The 22,932-nt window shown below is 44.2% G+C and overlaps 1 protein-coding gene across 1 annotated transcript in view; it reads right to left on the bottom strand.

The window, feature by feature from the left end:
• Nucleotides 1–20,351, bottom strand: part of BRMS1L (BRMS1 like transcriptional repressor) — a 41,863-nt gene extending 21,512 nt beyond the window's left edge. Inside the window, exons 1-3 of the mRNA XM_077819063.1 lie at nt 20,191–20,351; nt 4,733–4,823; nt 3,055–3,182 (exon numbers count right to left, since the gene is read on the bottom strand). Of these exons, the coding sequence (XP_077675189.1) occupies nt 3,055–3,182; nt 4,733–4,823; nt 20,191–20,326 (355 nt within the window). The 5' untranslated portion in view covers nt 20,327–20,351. The remainder of the gene's footprint in view (nt 1–3,054; nt 3,183–4,732; nt 4,824–20,190) is intronic.
• Nucleotides 20,352–22,932: the final 2,581 nt, after the last annotated feature.

Here is a 22,932-nt window from a genome sequence, read left to right as displayed (position 1 = left end):
CCTGCAGCCCCGGGAGGTGTGTGTGGGGGTGTCCTCACGTGCTGTCCCTGCCCCGACCACTGCCAGAGGGGTGTGCAGGTCGCTTTCAGGAGCTGGCACCGCCCCAGGTAAGTGCCGACCCCCTGATCCCATCCTGCATCCCAACCTCCTGCCCCCTCCCAGAGAGTCACCATTGATGCAGTGTCAGTGTGGATACTGTGTTGCTTACATCAACTGCTACTGGCTTTCAGGAACCATCCCACAATGCCTCACACTGACAATAATATTGGTACAAGCACTCCTAGTAAGGACACACACTGCCAATACAAGTAGCCAAGCGTGCATACACACACAAGTGATTTGATAATTGCAAAAAGAAAAGGACCTTAGAGACTAACAAATTTATTTGAGCATAAGCTTTCATGAGCTACAGCTCACTGCATCAGATGCATGCAGTGGAAAATACAGTAGGGAGATTTTATATACACAGAGAACATGAAACAATGGGTGTTACCATACACGCTGTAACAAGAGTGATCAGGAAAAAAAACCTTATGCTCAAATAAATTTGTTAGTCTCTAAGGTGCCACAAGTACTCCTTTTCTTTTTGCGGATACAAACTAACATGGCTGCTACTCTGAAACTTGATAATTGCAGTGGTTGTATTCTGATGTAAGTTAGATCAACATAATTTTGTAGGGTAGACATGGCCTGATAACATAACTTGTGCAGGGAATGCAGGAAAAATAGATTGCAAGAGTTTCTTCTAGAACAGTGGTTCTCAACCAGGGGCACGCATACCCCTGGGTATACTCAGAGGTATTCCAGGGGTACATCAACTCATCTAGATATTTGCCTAGTTTTACAACAAGCTACATAAAAATCACTAGTAAAATCAGTACAAACTAAAATTTCATACAATGATTTGTTTATACTGCTCTATATACTATACACGGTAACGTAGGTCCAATATTTATATTCCAATTGATTTTATAATTACATGGTAAAAACAAGAAAGTAAGCAATTTTTCAGTAATTGTGTGCTATGACAGTTTTGTATTTTCATGTCTGATTTTGTAAGCAAGTAGTTTAAGTGAGGTGAAACTTGGGGGTACACTAGACAAATCAGAGTCCTGAAAGGGGTACAGTAGTCTGAGAAGATTCAGAACCACTGTTCTAGAGGCCATGGCTTCCTGAGTGACAGTAAGAAACCCAAAAAGTGAACACGGAGTCTGTCCACATTAGCATAGCCCAAGTGAAGCTGCTGGAGCTTACTTCATTATTTCCCCTCAGGGAGGAGTTCATGTACATCAAGTTCTTTGGTAGGAAGTCTCCTCATAGGCTCTTTTCTAACCTGTGTTAGGGGAAACCCCTCTCCTATCACAGACAGGTTGAGCATCCGTGGATTAATCTGGTTGAAGAGATCACCATCCAAAAAACTTAGTACTGCGGTAGAACAGGAGGAGCAGATCTTTGTTTTCGATTTTTTTGTCATGTCAGCGTTCCATGTAACTGCCATGCGGCATGACTAATACTCTACCTCAGCTGACAAAATGGAGTTGACAAGAGTTCTTATTAAAACTGTATCCAGATGTTAAGATTCAATTTAGCTAAATTCTAGGAGTTTAAAATTCCTGGAATTGTTTGGTTTTTCTTTTTTGGGGGTCAGAATTGAACACCTGCTGTAGACCCATTGTTACGGAATATACATGCCCTATAACCTCTGCGTAGTAAGATCTGGAGACATGGATTACAAGGCAGCTGAACTGGTTATACAAAACTATAACTAGAAACTAGACAGTGTTAGAATATATTCAGTGTGCTAGATGTTAAAAATTACAAGCTTAAGTGTGCATGTGTGTCATATTGTCTTCTAGCACTGTATGTTAAGGGATCTAACAAGTTCCAATAAAATACAGTAGCAGTTTTAAAGTTTGTAAAAGACAACTCACATCACAACTCAAAACAAGATTTTTAAAGCCGTAAAAAAGTATCAAGTAGTTTGAACTCAAAATTTGATCCATTTAAGATTAATCTAAGTGGCAAAAGTCTCCTTCACATTTTCATATCCTTTATTTTTGAAATCCTCTGACACTAATAGAAATAGTAGCCCTTATTAATGCAGAAATGTAATCATTTTGTACAATGCTACAGAGACAGAGAACAGATGCAGCACAAGATAACATCACACTGCCTAGAGTTTAATTAGACAGTACTTTGAGAAGACAGACAACCTATTACAATGTTGGCTTCTGCTAAAAAAGTGTCCACTAGATTTCTCTTCTGAGATATTTCAAAATTTATAATAGTCACATGTTCTAGAACAGAGGTGGGCAAACTACAGCCCGCGGGACCCTCCTGCCAGGCCCCTGAGCTCCAGGCCCGGGAGGCTAGCCCCTGGCCCCGCCCCCACAGTCTTAGCATGCCGCGCCTCCGGCGCAACACTCTGGGCAGCCAGGCAGCGCAGCTGCAGAGCCGCAGCCTGACCCGGTGCTCCAGGCAGTGCAGCTGTAGTGCCGCCAGCCACCAGTGCTCCAGGTAGCGTGGTAAGGGGGCAGGGAGTAGTGGGGGTTGGATAGAGGGTAGGGGAGTTGGGGGTGGTGGTCAGGGGGCGGGGGTGTGGATAGGGGTCGGGGCGGTCAGAGGGCGGGGAACAGGGGGTTGGATGGGGTAGGGGTACCAGGGGGCAAGTCAGGAATGAGAGGGGGGGTTGCATGGGGCAGCAGGGGGCAGGCAGGGGTGGAGGGTGGTCAGGGGACAGGGAGTGGTGGATGGAGTAGGAGTCCTGGGGGGGCCATTGGGTACGGGGGTTGGATGGGGCAGGAGTTAGGGGAAGCCATCAGGGGGCGAGAAGTGGCGGGGGGAGGTGTCGGATAGGAGGCGGGGGCCGGGCCACATCTGGCTGTTTGGGGAGACACAGCCTCCCCTAACCGGCCCTCCATACAATTTTGGAAACCCGATGTGGCCCTCAGGCCAAAAGGTTTGCCCGCCCCTGTTCTAGAAGGAGTCACCTGACTTTAAAGTTGCATAGTAGATCTACACTGTTAAACAGCAACAATCATGTCACATTCCTACCTGCCACCTTTGTTCGGATTTGCATGTTTTCTTGTAAAGCTGCCAATGGTTCCAAGTATTCTTGTGCCTTTCCAGCTATGACCTCCTGTAGTTTTGCATCCACTTGGCTTAATCTTTCTTTGTAAAGTCTTAAAATAAAAAATGTAGTTTATTACTTAAGAGCCAATACAAGCAGAATAGCAGAAATGACAGTTTCATATGCAAGAATTCTTTAGACAATCCCATATCTACAATCATAAAATTTAATAATCTCATGACAGATCTATTAAAACCTAGAAATTTACATCTGTTGCCACTCTAAATTCCAAGACAAAAAAGTCACTTTTAAAGTAAACTATTTTCTTTTTGTATACTTCAACCTTCTAGGAAAGATGTACAAGCGTAGCATTTCTATCCCTTCTTATTTTCTATCCCTTCTTTCTGAAGATGGAATCACAGATATTAATGGCAGAATATGATCTCTTCACTTTAAAAATAAACAAAAAACACCAAAGGGAAAGTGACTAGGAACTGGGGATGGTATACAGAAACTTGTACGAAGATTACCCAGATTGGCAGCAACTGAATCATCAGATGACACTACATGCAAAAAGATGAGCAATCTAAATGGAATGAGATGAGCCTTCATATCAGTTCTCAGTGGACAGAATCTGCATCCACACAAAATATTCCCACCATGACAATGAACACTAACTGGCACCTTCAGCTAAGATATCACATACTCAACTGGCATAGAAAGTGAGCTGATATTTTAAAACCTCTAAAATTGTTCCCTTCTGAACAAGTTGATATTAATTGGCAGAGTGATGTAGGAAAAATCCTTTACCTACAGAACAGACAGGTTAAGTCTAAAGATTACAATGTAGTATCATAAACAGTTTTTAGAGTTAGTAAGACAACAGAGCCCCATTTTCAAGTGGAGCCTCTGGGTTCAATAGTGATAACTGATATGCAATACACTTTTTAAAAGTTAAGGTGAAAGCTGTAGGGTGTAGCTCACCTGCTTGTTTTAGTTTTCACTTCATGTCTATTAAAGATAAACCTATCTAAAGACAGTGAAGTAGGCTGATAGGTATTAATTGCTGCTAAAGCACAAATTTTTGACCTTACAGAATTATTTCTGAAAACAAAATCTAAATGACAATTCAAAACATACTTTATTGGTGAGACTATCAGCTAAGGGAGAAGTCAAATTTTGCAGTCTGCTACACTGATGTCGAAAACTTAATTGTAGACACACTTTTAATTAATGCTGGGGGGATGCCTCTGGTTGCATATGACATAAGGAAGGAAAAGGAGTCCTGATGGCACAAGAATGCAAGTCCACATATATCCCCTCAGCATTTTTGGACAGGAGACTCATGCAGGCACTTCCACCCAGCAACTGCATTTGCGATCCCCTTTCTTACTCTAAAAACTACATTTATCTTCCCCCTAAAAATTCTAATGAGAAGAAAGCAGAAATTTGGCTACTCGCACAATTATTTCATCTCAGAACGCCAATTTAACACCATGCTCTTTAAAGAGTCAACAGCTGCTGGAATGGTAGAATCCAGATAAGAGTAATTCCTGCAACACAGGAAAGGAAAGACTTGACTGTTCGTGGTCACTTACAGCACTACTGAAAGAATGAGCCCGCAAAGGAAGAGAGACTTTTTAAAAATGTTTGACTACTTACTGATCTTTGAGGTCTGTAAATTGTTTTTCAAGATTGGACATTTCATCTAAGCATTCCATTCTTCTTCTTTCACAGTCCTCATCATCCATTTCTGGAAGAAAAAAAAAGGGGGAGTGGGTGAGGTTTTGACAACTATATCTGAGAATAAATGTAATGGAAATTAACTTACCAGTTTTGTACAACTTAAGACCAAGCTAACCATAAACAATTTATGAAAAACTGAGCCAGCTACTGGTGTTCTGTAAGCTAAAGATTTAAGAGATACTAGTCCCCTGCTGAAGACAATTCCAAATTTCAAAGCTACCTTACATTTGCTGTGGTATATAAAATTAACTAACCTAATTGGGTTTCTTCTAGAATTAGAAGAAATGGAGATCAGTTTAGTTAGTTGAAGCAATAGCAATCCACACAAAATGAGTGCATAGTCCATGGAGTTATATTGGTTATCCATAGACTGATATTTTGTATAGATTAACCTCCACTAAAAAAGAAAGTTGTAGTACTTCAGTTTTGAAGACTATTTTCATTATATTAAATTGCTTTCTTGGTTTTGCAGCCAAAGAGCTCAAGTATAGGAATCTCCCTCATCTATCTTAGTGACTATTTAAATAAATATTTTAAAGCAATGCAATAAAAACAGATTCATCACCATTGCCAGAGTTATTTTATTGACATTTCTGAATATTTCCTTAAATATACTTGCATTTAGAGATCAAAGTACCTTTTTTAAAAAACTAAAAAAAAAAGCAAGGAATGTTGGATTTTGGCAAAGCTCTTCTGCTCTCTTTAGCCTTTCCCTAAAAACTTTGCTTGACATCTCCTATTATTATAGAGGTACACAGAGGCTTAGTTGCTTTCTTAATTCAGATGCAGATAAATGTTAAATGTCCTAGAAATGGAGAGAATCCTCGATGGTATTGGGTACGTGCTCCAAAATATTGAATGTAAATCTTATCGTTTTTCAGGGTGGAATTTGCTTTTTTGTTCTCTATGATGTACAAGAGAACTTGAAAAGTGTTTTTCCACAAGAGTTTCTGCTTTGTTTTTCCCCCACACTCTTTTAGGAGTTTCTCCCAAATCTTTCCCAGAGGGCTTCTCGGTAGAAGAGAAGGCAAGGCGTCTCAAGAGATGCGTATTGTGAGCTCTCACCACTCAAAGGCAGGGGAGTCAGAAGAAAGTTAGCTGGATGCACCAGAGTTCAGCAAACATTAACAAAACAAAATTTTAAATGGGGACACTAAGCCCTGGTCTACACTACGAGTTTAGGTTGACTTTAGCAGAGTTAGGTCGATTTAACCATGCACCCATCCACACGACGAAGCCTGTTTTGTCGACTTAAAGGGCTCTTAAAATCTATTTCTGTACTCCCCGGCGAGGGGTTTAGTGCTAAAGTCGACCTTGCTGGGTCGAATTTGGGGTAGTGTGGACGCAATTCGACGGTATTGGCCTCCGGGAGCTATCCCAGAGTGCTCATTGTGACCGCTCTGGACAGCGCTCTCAACTCAGATGCACTGGCCAGGTAGACAGGAAAAGCCCCGGGAACTTTTGAATTTCATTTCCTGTTTGGCCAGCGTGGCGAGCTGATCAGCACAGGTGACCATGCAGTCCCAGAATCGCAAAAGAGCTCCAGCATGGCCGGAATGGGAGGTACTGGATCTGATCGCTGTATGGGGAGAAGAATCTGTGCAGGCAGAACTCCATTCCAAAAGACGAGATGCCAATATATATGTCAAAATCTCCAAGGGCATGATGGACAGAGGCTACAACAGGGACACACAGCAGTGCCGCGTGAAAATTAAGGAGCTCAGGCAAGCTTTTCAAAAAACAAAGGAGGCAAACGGTCGCTCCGGGTGAGAGCTCTACACATGCTGCTTCTATGATGAGCTGCATGCAATTCTAGGGGGGTCCCCTACCACTACCCCACCACTGTCCGTGGACACCTGCAAGGGGGGAGCCTCACGCAACAGGGATGAGGATTTTGTGGATGAGGAAGATGAGGAGGTGGTTGAGGATAGCGGCAAGCAGCAGGCAAGCGGAGAATCCCTTCTCCCCAGCAGCTACGAACTGTTCATCACCCTGTAGCCAATACCCTCCCAACCCTCCCAAGGTGGGCTCCCGTACCATGAAGCCGGAGAAGGAACCTCTGGTGAGTGTACCTTTGTAAATATAATACAGGGTTTAAAAGCAAGCGTGTTTAATGATTAATTTTCCCTAAAGACTTGGGATGCATTCGCGGCCAGTATAGCTACTGGAAAAGTCTGTTAACTTGTCTGGGAATGGAGCAGAAATCCTCCAGGGACATCTCCATGAAGCTCTTCTGGGGGTACTCTAAAAGCCTTTACCATGCCAAGCCAGTAGCAAGTAGCCTGGAATTATTGCAGAACAAAGCATTGCAGCGAATGGGCCCAGGCTTTGGTGGCATTCAAGCAACATCCATTCTTTATCTCTTTGTGTTAGCCTCAGGAGAGTGATATCATTCATGGTCACCTGGTTGAAATACGGGAAATTTGTTTAAGGGGACATTCAGAGGCGCTTATTCCTGCTGTGCTGTTTGCCTTTGACTGAAAAGAAATCATCCCCACTGTTAGCCCCGCAGTGGGGGGGAGGCCCGTTCATGCTGAGCTGTTCGCACTTTGCTGACAGGGATCTTCCCTGATACTAGCCACATAGGGGGCAGGGTCTGAAGTGATCATCCCAGAGTATTGGGGCAGGGGTTGGGTTGTGCTGCACACTCACCCTAAAACCGCAGCCCCTCCTTTTAAACGGCCAACCCAATGGGCTTTGCTTGGTATGGGAAAGGAGGGTGCTGCTGTTTGAAACCATTCCCAGATGTTATGAAGGTTGAAGAAGCTGAAACCTTTTGCCTTACCATGGCTGCCTGCACGCCGAATTCTGTTGCCCAGCCAAGCATGTGTGATGTGACCGGCAGGCACTCATGAGAGGTAAAATGCAACCTGGTACCAAAAGCACATGTGCTATGTAATGTGAATCGCTTGATTCAGGGTGAAATAATCTTCCCTTTGTTCTCTAAAATGTATCTTTTTAAAAACTACTCTCCCTTTTTTTCCTCCAACAGCTGCAAATGTTTCTACGCTCTCCCTATCATCTCCGTTCCAGCAGCTAGCGCAGATTAGAAGGCGGAAAAAAACTGCACTCGCGATGACATGTTCTCAGAGCTCATGCAGTCCTCCAGCACTGAAAGAGCTCAGCAGAATGCATGGAGGCAAACAATGGCAGAGTCCAGGAAAGCATTAAATGAATGCGATGAGAGGAAGGAGGAGCATGATGAGAGGAGGCAGGATGCAACGCTGAGGCTAATGGAGGAGCAAACTGACATGCTCAGGTGTCTGGTGGAGCTGCAGGAAAGGCAGCAGGCGCACAGACCGCTGCTGCAGCCCCTGTGTAACCGCCTCCCCAAGTTCCATAGCCTCCTCACCCAGACGTCCAAGAACGCGGGCAGGGGAGGCTATGAGCACCCAGCCACTCCACCCCAGAGGACTGCCCAAGGAACAGAAGGCTGGCATTCAGTAAGTTTTGAACTTTAGTGTGGCCTTGTCCTTTCCTCCTCCACCACCCCCCCCCGGTGCTTCCCTCCTCACCTACCCCTCCTGGGCTACCTTGCGAGTTTTCCCCCATTTGTGTGATGAATTAATAAAGAATACATGATTTTGAAACAACAATGACTTTATTGCCTCTGAAAGTGGTGATCGAAGGTGGGAGGTTGGTTGGCTTACAGGGAAGTAGAGTGAACCAAGGGGGCAGGTTTTCATGAAGGAGAAACAAACAGAACTGTCACACCGCAGCCTGGACAGTCATGAGACTGGTTTTCAAAGCTTCTCTGATGTGCAGGGCGCCCAGCTGTGCTCTTCTAATCATCCTGGTGTCTGGCTGTGTGTAATCGGCCGGCAGGCAATTTGCCTCAACCTCCCACCCCGCCATAAACGTCTCCCCCTTACTCTCACAGGTATTGTGGAGCACACAGCAAGCAGCAATAACAATGGGAACACTGGTTTCGCTGAGGTCTAACCTACTCAGTAAACTGCGCCAGCGTGCTTTTAAACGTCCAAATGCACATTCTACCACCATTCTGCACTTGTTCAGTCTATAGTTGAACTGCTCCTTACTACTGTCCAGGGTGCCTGTGTATGGCTTCATGAGCCATGGCATTAAGGGGTAGGCTGAGTCCCCAAGGATAACTATAGGCATGTCAACATCTCCACCAGTAATTTTCTGGTCTGGGAAGTAAGTTCCTTCCTGCAGCTGTTCAAACAGACCAGAGTTCCTGAAGATGCGAGCGTCATGCACCTTTCCCAGCCATCCCACATTGATGTGGGTGAAATGTCCCTTGTGATCCACCAGTGCTTGCAGCACCATTTAAAAGTACCCCTTGTGGTTTACCTACTGGCTGCCAAGGTGGTCCAGTCCCAAGATAGGGATATATGTTCCGTCTATCGCCCCACCACAGTTAGGGAACCCCACTGCAGCAAAGCCATCCACTATGACCTGCACATTTCCCAGAGTCACTACCCTTGATAGCAGCAGCTCAGTGATTGTGTTGGCTACTTGGATCACAGCAGCCCCCACAGTAGATTTACCCACTCCATACTGATTCCTGACTGATAGGTAGCTGTCTGGCGTTGCAAGCTTCCACAGGGCTATCGCCACTCGCTTCTCAACTGCGAGGGCTGCTCTCATCTTGGTATTCTTGCACTTCAGGGCAGGGGAAAGCAAGTCACAAAGTTCCATGAAAGTGCCCTTACGCATGCGAAAGTTTTACAGCCACTGGGAATCATCCAAGACCTGCAACACTATTCGGTCCCACCAGTCTGTGGTCGTTTCTCGGGCCCAGAATCAGCATTCCACGGCAGGAACTTGCCCCATTACCACCATGATGTCCAAATTGCCAGGGCCCGTGCTTTGAGAGAAGTTTGTGTCCATGTCCTCATCACTATTGTGATCGCACTGTCGTCGCCTCCTCACCTGCTTTTGCAGGTTCTGCACATACTATAGGATAATGCGCGAGGTGTTTACAATGCTCACAACAGCAGTGGTGAGCTGAGTGGGCTCCATGCTTGCCATGGTATGGCATCTGCAGGAGAACAGAGTTGCAGCGGAAGCAGTGGATGATGACAGATGCCATGAGAATAGATATTTCTACAGAACGACGAGAGGACCTGTGAGGTGGATTCATGGCACCAGGAGAGCAGAGTTGCAGCGGAAGCAGTGGATGACTATGGTTAGCAGTCCAACTGCACCGTCTGCTGACAGCAGCACCCAGGACACAACAGCAGTGGTGACGGTGAGCTGAGCAGGCTCCATGCTTGCTGTGGTATAGTATCTGCACAGAAAAGGCACGAAATGGTTGTCAGCCTTTGCTTTCACGGAGGGAGGGGTGACTGACGACGACATGTACCCAAAACCACCCACGACAATGTTTTTGCCCCATCAGGTATTGGGAGCTTAATCCAGAATTCCAATGGGTGGTGGAGACTGCAGGAACTGTAGGATAGCTACCCACAGTGCACTGCTCTGTAAGTCGATGCTACCCACGGTAGTGAGGATGCACCCCGCTGACTTAATGTGCTTAGTGTGGACATATGCAATCGACTGTATAAAATCGGTTTCTAAAAATCGACTTCTATAAATCGACCTAATTTTGTAGTGTAGACATACCCTAAGAGTTATTTAAAGGACATTTCTGTTCACCCCTACAATATCATGGAGGGGAGACAAGATAATTTCATTAGCACTGAATGTCACAGATCTATTAATGAGGCTGGATATAATTCTCTTGTACATAGACAGGTCATCCCCTAGAGCAATTGGTGCTGTCTCTAAACAATGCCTTGTCTCTAAACTCTAAAATAACCAGGATACCAGCGGAGCATTGTTGACACTGGAGCTTTTTTGACTAGCTTCTTGATTGGCTTGCCTAGAAAACAGAGACAAGGTGGGTTTGATAATACCACTTTTTTTTGGTTCCAACTTCTCTTTGTGAAAGAGAGATGCTTTTCTTCAGGAGGCTGTATCAGATGGTAACTGGCAAGGTCACTAGTATTTAGCAGTAGCGGTAGTGGCAGCAGCATCTTTAGCACTGGTCAGGCTATTATCTGTTTCTTGGTTAGGAAGGAGAATTCCCCATTTGAAAGACATGCTACCATCCTTTAGGAATGGTTCCAAGTGTTTTCAGCTCTTTTATTAGCTAGGAAGGGTCAAAGACACACGTGACTGTTCCAGTTGCTGTTAGTATTTCCGTGACTACTACTTGGACAAACAGGCTGCATTGTTTGTGAGGAAGCTGTCTTAGACTCATTGTTCTTGATGTCCCCATGAGGCCACTTCAGATATGAGTTCTCATCTCTGTGAAGTACAGTGACAATTCCTCACAGATATCCAGATGGAGACAGTCTGGATTTAAAACACCAGTTACGGTCCCAAAGAGCTCTGCTAGGTGCGACCATACTAAGCTCTTTTGCCTCCTCCTTAATTCCAGCATAAGTCTACCATGGGGAATTTTAACAAAGTGTCTGTATCAGACTGATTTATACAAGTACCACTCAAGTCTTCAGCCTCCTTATTTTTTGTTAAACATGGCAATCTGCACGGGTAATGACATGAAAGGAAGAGCTCCAATGCCGGCATATCAACAGTTGTCATGTGGTGATAATTATAGTGCTTGCTGGTTTCTTCCACACCTAGGCTTCTCGGCTGGATGGAATCTTCTGCAACTATACTATAACTGGGAACTTTTGCAGGTGGGGAGCAAACCTTGGTGCTAGCTTTTTTGTGCCTGGAGACATGACACAAGGGAGGAGAGGAACAATTTATTATTTGCATTCCATCTGCCCCTAGGAGCCTCAGTCAAGGACCAGGACCCCATAATGCTATGTGTTCATACAGTGCCTAGCAAAAAGTTGTTCCTTTCAGGGTTATAAGATGTAGCAGAGCATCACACATCTTCATTCTCAAAGGTACTGGGCACCCAAAAGTCCAACTGAAGTTAATGGAAGTTGTGGGTGCTAAACAACTCTGAAAAAGTCAGGCCTGTTCAAAGTTTATTACTTTACATAACATAGCTTTATTAAAAAAAGAAAATGTATTGTGCACACAGCAATACAGATGAGCAGAGTAAGACAAAACAGATGAAACACTGAATCTCTTACTTTCCTGCTTGATAGCTGTATAAACTGATTTTCTAAGCCAAAAAAGTTACCCACATATACATATTTATACTAATTTAAAGAGGCAATAATACCTCAGTATTGAGTAAGTAACAGTGACTACCACAACTTGGTTAAAAAACAAACAAAAAACAAAACCTCTCAAATTGAAAGAAATCCAGCAAAATCTGGACTACTCTGCAAAAGCTGGTGAAAAATTCCTTTGATTTTTTACATTTTTCCCTTGCAAGATGCTCCTGACCCTGCAAATTTGGTGATTAAAAATGTTTAAACTCAATATGCATACCTTATTATGGAGCGCAACAAGTAACTGTGTGGTTATTGCAGCTCATTTTCCCCTATAAACCTGAGTTTGCTCAGAAGTCTAGTCACCTCAGCCTGAAAACTGGCAGGTTAGTTTAGAGCAGATAGAATTTTCCTACAAAAATTGAGGCAAATTGAGGTTGATGTGTCATACCACGCTAATACAATGAACTATATAGAAGGGTGAAGAATCACCAGATTTGCCAGATTTCTACTTTATTAATAACCCAAAGTCACTTAAAAAATAGCCCAATCTGTATAATGAAGTGAAGATGTTTTATTAAATACATTGTTATTTGATGTATAGACCAAACAAAAGCTTTAATTAGATACCTAGTAGAGGTCTGATAAAAAAAGCTACAAGCCCCAGCAGGAGTTCATCCACATTAGCAACAAAGCTATGAGATGGCAATCAAATTCAAAAATCAACCCCCTCCTCCCCCCCCAGTCTGGTACCTGTATCCCAATAGAGGGTTGGCAGATGTTTCAAACAAAATATGGCTAATGACAGCATTAAAAATAGCCCACACATATGTTGTACAAAAAAAACATTTATTTCTAACTGCATTAAATGATGGCAGTCAATGTCCATATTTTGTGCTGAATTGGTTTGTTACTGTTAGTCTCTAAAAGGCAACATTTCATCCTCGCAGTCTTCATCGGAAGTAGAATGCTTCTGCTGGTGGTAATACATAACACCAGTGACCAATGCAATAATTTCATTGGTGCAAACTGTTCACAACAGATTGTGTCACTGCATATATGCCCTAACTCAAAGAATGTTTTCTAAAAGTTCCTCTTGTATCTTGTTGCACAGTTTTGTTTTTAATCAAATTCATCTGAGAAAAATCTTTCAACTGCAGTGTTGCTAAAAGGTAGCGACAGCAACAAAAGAGAAAATAAGTCAAGTCCACTGAAGTCTTTGTCCCCAGCAGCAGTGTGTTTGAGAACTTCAACCCAAAATCTACTCTGCTCAGTTGTCTTGAGTATGCCAGTGAACCAGCAAAACTCTTTACCACTACTTCAGCTGTCCAAGGTCTCTACAAAACAATGATTGATATTTCATCTAGCTCGTGCAGGGTGGAACACAATAGAAAGACTTAGTACTGAAAGGGATTTAATCACTGAACATTTGATGGCAATCTCCATTTCACGAACTCCAACATGAAATCTTGACACCTACTTTTGATGTCTTTGACAACAGGAACACTTAGTGCGTATTTTGAAAGTTCCAGCTGAAAAGCGACTCCAAAATAGACTGCACAAAGTGGTAAGTAATTTGACTTAAAGGTGATGTCTTAGTTTAACACAGCAGTCCAGTTCTCAAAAAAACACACGGTTTCACAACTCTCACCACAAGGCTCTGGTAGAATGTCATCAATTCCTGCAGCAGCTTTCCTGCATTAGTTCTTTCCAACTGAAACATTTGGTTTATCCTCCAGGCTTCCTGCAGGTTTGGACATAGAAAAGTCAGGTAAATTTTGTTCACCTGATCACTGTACAGATAATAAAGAAGTTCGGCATCATAGTTTCTTTCTTTGTTTTTGACTATCTGAAAGTTTAGCTTCAGTTCAACTTGATTAAGAACGCTGTTCACATAGGGACTAATGGAAAGCCATCTTGTGTCAGAAAGCTGCATCAAACTGTGTTGTTAAGCAGAGTGGCTGTTTCATTGCCTGAAAGAGCTCTAGCTACACAATGAATCCTAATTCCTCCATATGAGTTTCAGTAAGCAAGTCTTGAGTTCCTGTACCCATCATCAATACAGTGGAATCTGTGTCCAATAAGATGGGGCGCAATCTCATAGACAGTCCTATATGGAATTGTGTGTTCCTCTGTTACCAAAGAAGGCATCAGACAATATGAGTAGAAATTAGCTCTACTCCCTCATAAGGCTGCTACCAACTTAACTTCAATGTAGATGCAACAGGGAAGACTAATGAGGAGATTCTTAGCCAGGTGCTGATTTCGGATAGGCATTAAAGATGGAAGATGGTTGCCCAGCTGTCTACAGTAGCTCACAAATGTGAATACCAGCCTCAGGGCAGACTGTTACAAACCAGGTTACTCCCAGTCCCAAAGGGCCAGTCCCTTACATGAGGTCACCTGCACCTTAGACCTCACACCAAAGATACTTGTAGCCAATCCTATAACAAACTAAAGATTAACTAAGAAAAAGAAATAAGTTATTTACAAGGTTAATGCAGGTAAACATACACACACAAATGAGTTACAGTCTTCGGTTCCAAAAGGTAACAGAAGCTGATGCATCATGCAAACATTCTACATCCTTTACAGCTAATCCAAGCTAAACAGCATGGGGATCTCCCCACACTTATTCTTAGAAATACTGCCCTCTCCAAATTCCAAGCAGCACAGTGATACAGTTCCTTCTGATCAGGAATTTTTATTCCCTTCCCCCAGACTTCAAACTCATGGGACAAGCGTTTGCCTTCTCCCTCCTCTCCCCACACTCATGAAGAGGAGATGGGCGCAATCAGTCAAAGTCTTTGTCCTTTGATGTTTCACAATGGTTCATTTGGGTGCAACGGGGCTTCTTGTGTACAGGACAAGCATTTTACATACTAATTAATGCTCCTTTCCTGTTTGGTGAGTTACACAGTTAGAGGTTTATAATGCAAACATTCAATATAACTTCATACCACACGATATAGATGTTATAAATGAGATCAATACATGCAGCATCCTACAAGCATTTCATCAAGTCTAAACACATTCTTATAAACTTAAGATCTATTTTAACAATACTAACATACAGGTGAGCCAGAATGGCTTCCAGCTATGCATTTGTCAGTGTTCAGTGAGGCCTAGGGACAAGCAGGCATCTGGTCTGCCAGCATCACAATGGTACAGTTTACATTTGATGACAGCTGGGTTGTCCACATGCTGTCGGCACCTCAAACTATGCTGTCTCACTAGCTCTCCCACTGGCTCATACAGTTGAACAGCATGGTGGAATGATTGAACATTGGTACTCCACAAGTGAGGAGAGCTTTGGTGGTGAACAAGAGCAGGTCACAGTGAACTTTTGGGCTCCTTCTGAAAGAAAGGACATCAGCCATTTCAGGGAGTTTCCATTCACCACAGCAGCTTCTGAGAGGTAGGCAGGGAATTCTGTATCGGACTCCATAGTTTGCATACACACTCACAGACACACACACACACACTCAGAGAACAGAAGTACTATTAGATCAAAAATTACAATTTCAAATTAAGTTATATTTAACACAGAAGATTACTTCTGTTGATTAAAATATTATTTTACTGTTAACAGGCAAGAAGCAACAGTAGGATGGGACAAATTATTCATTATTGACTAAAGACTAGATGCAACAAGTAAACAATAAGGGGAAGAGGCAATATAGACAAGGGTAATACACCTCTACCCCGATATAATGCGGTCCTTGGGAGCCAAAAAAATCTTATCGTGTTATAGGTGAAACCGCGTTATATTGAACTTGCTTTGGCCTTGAGCATTTCAGTTATTAATAGTCACTTCCTGCCCCATGACTGACCGCTCAGAACCCCCGACCCATGCAACCACCCCCCTACTCCTTGTCCCCTGACTACCCCCTCCAGAGACCCCCTGCCCCAACCACCCCTCCTAAGACTCCCAGCCCCTAAGCTCCCCTGCTCCTTGTCCCCTGACTGCCCCCTCCAGAGACCCCCACCTGTCCCTAATCACCCCCAGGACTCCACCTCCTATCCAACCACCCTGCTCCCTGTCCCCTGACTGCCCCAACCCCTATCCACACCCCCGTGCCCTGACAGGTCCCCCGGGACTCCCACGCCCTATCCAATGCCCCCGTTCCCTGTCCCCTGACCGCCTCACCTCCAGAACCTCAGAACCATCCAACCACCCCTGCTCCCTGACCATCCCCTCTCCCCCCGAGACCCTCTGCCCCTTATCCAACCACTCGGCCCCAGCCCGGCACCCTTAACACACTGCTCAGAGCAGCATGTCGGAGCCAGACAAGCTGACCCGCCAGCGAACGCAGCCCTGCCCCCCAGAGTGCTGCTTTACCTTGTCATATCTGAATTCGTGTTATATCGGGTGGCGTTATATCAGGGTAGAGGTGTAGTAATAAAATCAGAAAGTTATATGGACTGAAAATGTGCATAACTTACTGGCTCCAAATAATTTAGTTGTTTTGTAAAATATCCTGTCTAGCCATAACCCATTGCTCGACGTGAATATTTGCAACAGTTATAGCCTGTTAATGGCTTGCATTGCAGACAGTATAAATATGAGGAGGAAAAAACCCTCCTACTCTTACCTTTAGCTCCCTTACATAATTACCCCAACAATTTACTCCTCAGGATGTCTGCCTCACACAAGGCAGGAAGGCACACAGGATCCTAAAGTTTCTTCTACTTTGTTCCACAGTTCAGTGGGTCTCAGCTATGTTTCAGGTTCTAGACATGTTTCAGTAAGTAATTTTTGTAGCTAATGCTTTGTTTCAAATTAATTAGTATTAGTTTACTTCATAAACTGATATCAAGAGATTTTAAATCAATATAAGCAACCTCAACCCCAATCCTCCTTGAGAATCAGTGGTCCTCTGGACCCTTTGCCCCCTGCACAACATACTGGGTAGTGTGGATGTGTACTCTTGTCATCTGCTACAATGCGGAATGCACCATCTCAAAGTATGAGAGAATAATGCCATCTTCCAGCTGCAGCTAGCACAACCATAGACCCTCCATGTCTACAGTTGTGTACATACATACACACACACACAAGCCAGACTCACCTTCCACCTAGCAGAAGGTAGTATTTCATGTATAGATAACACATATGGAATAGCACACCTTCATGATCAACTGGATTTATCATGCACCTCCGACTGCCTCACCTGCACTCTGCCCATTAATCCATCTCCACTAGCATTATTTGTAACATTTCCAACCTCCAAATAGCTTTAAAGTATCTGCCAGTAGTTTACTATATTCCCTATCTCCAAAAATTTGGTATTTCTTCCCTAAAGTTACACAAACTTGAGAAGCATGATGGGTAATAGTCCTGGAAAAGTAACTGGTTAGAAGTCAGATATCTCACTGCCCTTCAGGCTAGGATTTATAGAGACAGAGATATCAAATCCCCCACTTCCCAAAAGATCACTCGTTTCTAGACCTGGGATGCCTCAAGGTATTAAAAAAAAAATCACAACTTTATGTATGGGAGAATTGTTTTAGGTAATTTTGGTATGTTTCTAAAATGTATTACAATTTCTTCTTCCTCTAAAGCCTGAAGGGCAGGACTTGTGGTAATTAGGGCAGCCTGCCTTAAAGGTAGAGATAGAAAAAATAGTATTTCAAGTAAATTTCTGAATTTGCTCTCCTATAAGATGTGGCCAATACAGATATACCAAGGTGTCCTACAAAATGTCTTTCTCATCTGAGATGATGAGCATAACTTGTGGCTTTGACATTCATCACTAATATGTAAGGCCCTACCAAATTCACAGCCATGAAAACACGTCACGGACCAGGAGATCTGGTCTCCCCCCATGAAACTGGCCTTGTGTGCTTTTACCCTATACTATACAGATTTCACGGGGGGGGACCAGCATTTCTCAAATTGGAGTGGCTGACCCAAAATGGAGTTGCAGGGGGAGGTCACAAGGTTATTTTAAGGGGATCACAGTATTACTACCCTTACTTTTGCGCTGCCTTCAGAGTTGGGCGGCCGGAGAGTGATGGCTGTTGACTGGGTGCCCAGCTCTGACTGTAGTGCCCCACCAGCAACAGCTCAGAAGTAAGGGTGGCAACACCATAGCTCGTCACCCTTACTTCTGTGCTGCTGTCTTCAGAGGTGGGCAGGCTGAGAGTGGCGGCAAAGTAAGGGCCTAGTTCAGTATGTAGCAGCACAGAAGTAAGGGTGGCAATACCATACCTTGCCATTGCCATCCTTACTTCTGTGCTGCTGCTGGTGGCGACTCGGCCTTCAGAGCTGGACTCCCTGCCAGCAGCTGCTGTTCTCCAGCAGCACAGGTCTGGAGGCAGAGCAGAAGGGTAGCAGTACCACAACCTCCCCTATAATAACCTTGTGAGACCCCCCCGCAACTCTTTTTTGGGTCAGGCCCCCTAAAGTTACACGGAGCAATTTCAGATTTAAATAGCTGAAATCATGAAATTTACAATTTTTAAAATCCTATGACCGTGAAATTGACCAAAATAGACCATGAATTTGGTAGGTCCCTACTAATATGGCATTTCTAAACTCAGGGGAGTGGGACTGGAGGAGTCTTGATTCTCAAGGGCAGACTGTATTGGTTGCCTAACTATATCTAAAACTTCTGGACAACACCGGTTGATAAAATAAACCAAGTGGAGTTAAATATGTTAAAGGTAAGCTCACCAATTATTTTCAGTACTTATCAAAACTTTATTCCATCCAAAGCTTCTTCCCTTGATTTAAAGCAGAATAATTCCCTATCCAACTCAACCTCACTTTTTGCCGGTTTAAAGCAATATAGTAGCTTCAACTGAGTTCACAGCCACATTAATATTGACACTAAAGTAATTTCTTTTATTGGACCAACTTGGTGGAAGGTATATATTATGCATTAACCCTTATGCTTAACAGCAGGGGTCTCAAAGTCCTGGCCCACGGGCCATCTGCAGCTGGAGAACCTCCCCACTGCAGCCCACAGAGGAGAGATGCATGCAACCATGCTCCTGGAAATGTATGCTGCAGGTGCCGCCCCCCGCAGCTCCCACTGGCTGTGGGAGAGGGATAGAGGACCATCACTAGTCGCCGGGCAGAGTCAGACATGGAGGCAGCGTCACTTTTTTCCCCCCACAATGAATATAAACAAGTCAAAATACTGAACATAACTACCTGATGCACCCCTTGCTGCAATCCTGAAGGTTTCAACTGCTCCGTCACTAATGCCAAACATCAACAAACTGACATAACTGAAGTTGGTCCAATAAAAGACATTACCTCACCTACCTTGTGTGTATCATATCCTGGGACCAACAACACTACCAACAGATAATTTCTTGTAAGTGATATGTAGTATTTTAAAAATTATATTTATTCCTTGGAAAGTCTTTTCTATGGAACTTTTGACAAGAAATTCTCTGCAGTTTCTTTAAATACTCATAGTTTATTTAAAAAGCCTTATCTGAGATGCATAATATTGTCTTGTAGGAGTTGGCAACTGTACGCCACACTCCTGGCAAGGGACAAGATACTACAATACTGTGTATAGGGAGGAAAAAAATAGTAACTCAAGTCAAGGAAAGACAGATAAGGAGAAGCTGCCATGTAAGAAGGGAACAGGATGAAATCTTCCACATAAGGGAAGGATAGAAGGGATGTGCCCCCCAGGGCAGAAAAGGAGAAACTACCAGATAGGTGAAGGGGGCTGTGGCCCCCACATCAGGCAACAGGGCAAGAAGAAATAGACATGCAGAGGGAGCGTGGTGGCACAGGCTGTGGTCCCCTGGGATAAAGCAAAAAGCTGCCATGAACAAGGAGGGGGTGAGACATATCCCCTTGGGAAGAGGAGGCTCAAAAGGTGCCAGGCAGAGGAAGAAGGGCTGTGTCCACAAGCTGCCATGCAGAGCGGGAAGGCCGTACCCCCAGTAAAGGGGGTTTTACAAGTTGCCCAGCAGGGGAGACTGTGGGCTGTCACCCCCAACCCCACCAAGAAGAAGGGGATTCAGAAGCTGCCGTACAGGGGAGAAGGGGGCAGACGCAGCCGTGCAAGGGGAAGGGAGAGGGCTGAAGAGGGTGGTGGTCAGATGCTGCCGTGCGGAGGGGCGGGGTCAGATGCTGCCGTGCGGAGGCTGGGGAGGACTGCCCCCCCACACACACACACACAGCGGGGGAAGGCGTTAACGCCCCCTCCCCGTGCAGTGAAATTGCGCTAGCGGCCACCCTCCCCCGGCATTTGCAAGCGGCCCCTGGTGCCGTCGCCCGCGAACCCGCTCCCCGGTTACCTGAGCTGTCCCCCTCCTCGGACACGGACGAGCTCTCGGTCTCCTCCTCCTCCGAGGAGCTCCCCTCGTTCTCCCCATAATCCACCTCCATCTCATCGTGGTTGTTCTCCTTCTTCTCCCGGGAATGGACCGGCATCCTCCCCGGAGATGCCGCCGAGCCGCGGGACCGCCCTTCCCTCCTCCTCCTCCTCCTCCTCCGCCGCCGCCGCCGCCACCACCACCACCACCGGCGGCTCCTCCTCCTGCCCGCCCCTCAAGAAAACCGCGCCATTCTCGCACGCGACACAACGCAACCCAAGCCCCTGCCGCATGGCCCTTTTCGCCGCTTATTGGTAGATACTGGGCCGAGTGGCGGCTCCCCCGCCAAACTCAGCAAGCGTCGTTGGCCGCTGCGCAAAGCATCTTGGTAATTGTAGTTCGTCTGGAGGGGACTGTAGTTTCACGGCCATGGATTAGGTAGGGGAGGTGCCAGGTTTGTGATGAGCACTGGGGCTGGAGAGGCAGGGAATTCCTACCGTCTCCTGCAATCCCTCTGGCACCAAGGGTGCTGATCTAATTGAAGGGCTCCTTGACGGTCACAGTTTATGAGATAGAGCTAGGAATATATGCCAGACCTGGCTCCATCTCCTCCTGTAGGTCTTGTGCAGCGTGAGATGGGGCCAGGGAGGGATGGACGGACAGGCTGGCTGGCTGGCACCTGGTACCTCCTGGCCTGGACATCAGAACCCTACATCTGAATACTGAGTTTCAGTGCCACTTCAATTTATTCAAAACGCAATTCTCCAAAATGCTTAGAGGTTTTTTGTTTTGTCTTTTAACTGGAATTACTCAATTACCATTTACCTCATATTAGCTAACACATTTGTACCTTGGTCTGGACAGACCACAAACATTTATGGTTCACCCTATGCTGATTCATTTACCATAGGATTAAATCTCTCCAGCTTCCAATCGGGGTTCAGCTAAGAGAAGCTTGAATAATGGAGGTGTCCAGGTGGTTTGCTCAAAGCTGATAAACTCCATAGGAAGGAAGCAGCAAAGGTAGCAAGGAAGGACAGCACAGGGAGGAAGCAGATGACTGAAATCTTTAAGCTCTTAAGAGGGCTTCAGAAGACAAAACTTTTTAGGCAGATGAGAAGCAGGAAGGGGAGCAAGGAGCTGTCTATTCTTCCTTCCCTGACTATAATGTTTTATGTTTGCTGTTAAACATATAAGAGGTCCGTATTTTTTTCCAGAAATGCCTGCACGCAACTTTTCAATGGGAGATGAGTTGCATCTGTGGGGATAGTCAGGCCCAAGAGTTTCACTGGCTTCCCTCCTGCTGACAAAACTATCCTTGGACAAGGCTTCAAGTGTTCTTGGTTAAATTATTAATTAATAATTATGAATAAATAGGAGTACTTGTGGCATCTTAGAGACTAACAAATTTATTAGAGCATAAGCTTTCGTGGTCTACAGTCTCTAAGGTGCCACAAGTACTCCTGTTCTTTTTGCAGATACAGATTCACAGCTGCTACTCTGAAACTTATGAATAAATTGAAACTCGCCTTCACCTATTTACCTTAATGTGGAGCACTGCTCCTTTAGCCGTATTAGCAAATATGTATTTCACAGCTCTTTAAAATCATTAACCACAAAATTGTGAATTGTGTTGAATTGAATTGTGAAACGTATTGCTCAGTCAGATCTTATAACTGTATAATAGACTTCCCTCTCCTACTTTCAGAATAAACACTAATAAAGGAAGGCTTCAAAATAGTTTTGTAACGATGGGGTCCATGTAAGAATCCACAACACAAAATTTCTCTATTCATTTAAGGTGTGGACTGAAAGTTGGATATGACAGCATGAACGTTTCTTTAGATGAGATTGGGTTGGGATGTATTCAAAGATAGCGCATGAAGTGTTTAGCACTAACTGGAGTATTGCAGGGGTTCTTACATTGGGAATTTCAAATCACAGCTGAATCACAAGGAGGTGGGATGAGTAGTGAATAGGAAACTGAGGTTTAAGTATGAGACAGACTTACTAACAGCTCTTTTATTAAACTGTAGCTAGAAAGAGCTGTCATAGAATGTAAATTATCACATATATTAATGAGGCCAAAAAACACTGGACCACATAAATCAGTTACCCATTCTCATCTGGGGAGGACAAGGAAAAATAACAAACACACACAAAGAATACAACCATATTCCGGGTCGCTTAGTACTTCTTGTCTTGTCTGTATATCCTTTGGACTGGGATGGTCCTTATTGGTGTCTTGTATGGTACTAAACACAAGGAAATTTAAAAATAATAAAAATCATATTGATTGCTATACTTCAAATCAATAACAGATTATTTAGCAATCATTTTTCTTGATAGTCTACTAAATCATATCCATGCTGAACAATACATGAACAGCAATAAAGCCTTTTTGCCAGAACTTAAATTAAAAATCTTCAGCATAATTATGGCCCCATGCTGTTGTCAGTTTACAATTAAGTTTCCTCATTTATTTTAAGAAGAAAGTCAGGTTACTTATCCCCTCTATGTGGGCATAGTGTCAGGATATCTATGTAGATATAGATATCTAGAAACTGAACTGAACATCTGGATGCCTTGGAGAAATCTGAAGTGCTGTGGAGACTAATCCTTCCATTCACCAGACATTTTCCTATTTTATTTAGACTGCTACATAACAAGGGATTTGATAATATGAAAAAAATCACGTTTTAAAAGTACCTTATTCTGTGTACT

This window comes from Eretmochelys imbricata, chromosome 6, assembly GCF_965152235.1.
Source record: "Eretmochelys imbricata isolate rEreImb1 chromosome 6, rEreImb1.hap1, whole genome shotgun sequence".
NCBI lineage: Eukaryota > Metazoa > Chordata > Testudines > Cheloniidae > Eretmochelys > Eretmochelys imbricata.
The sequence above is the reverse complement of the archived record's forward strand: the minus strand, read 5'-3'. Positions and strand labels throughout refer to the sequence as shown.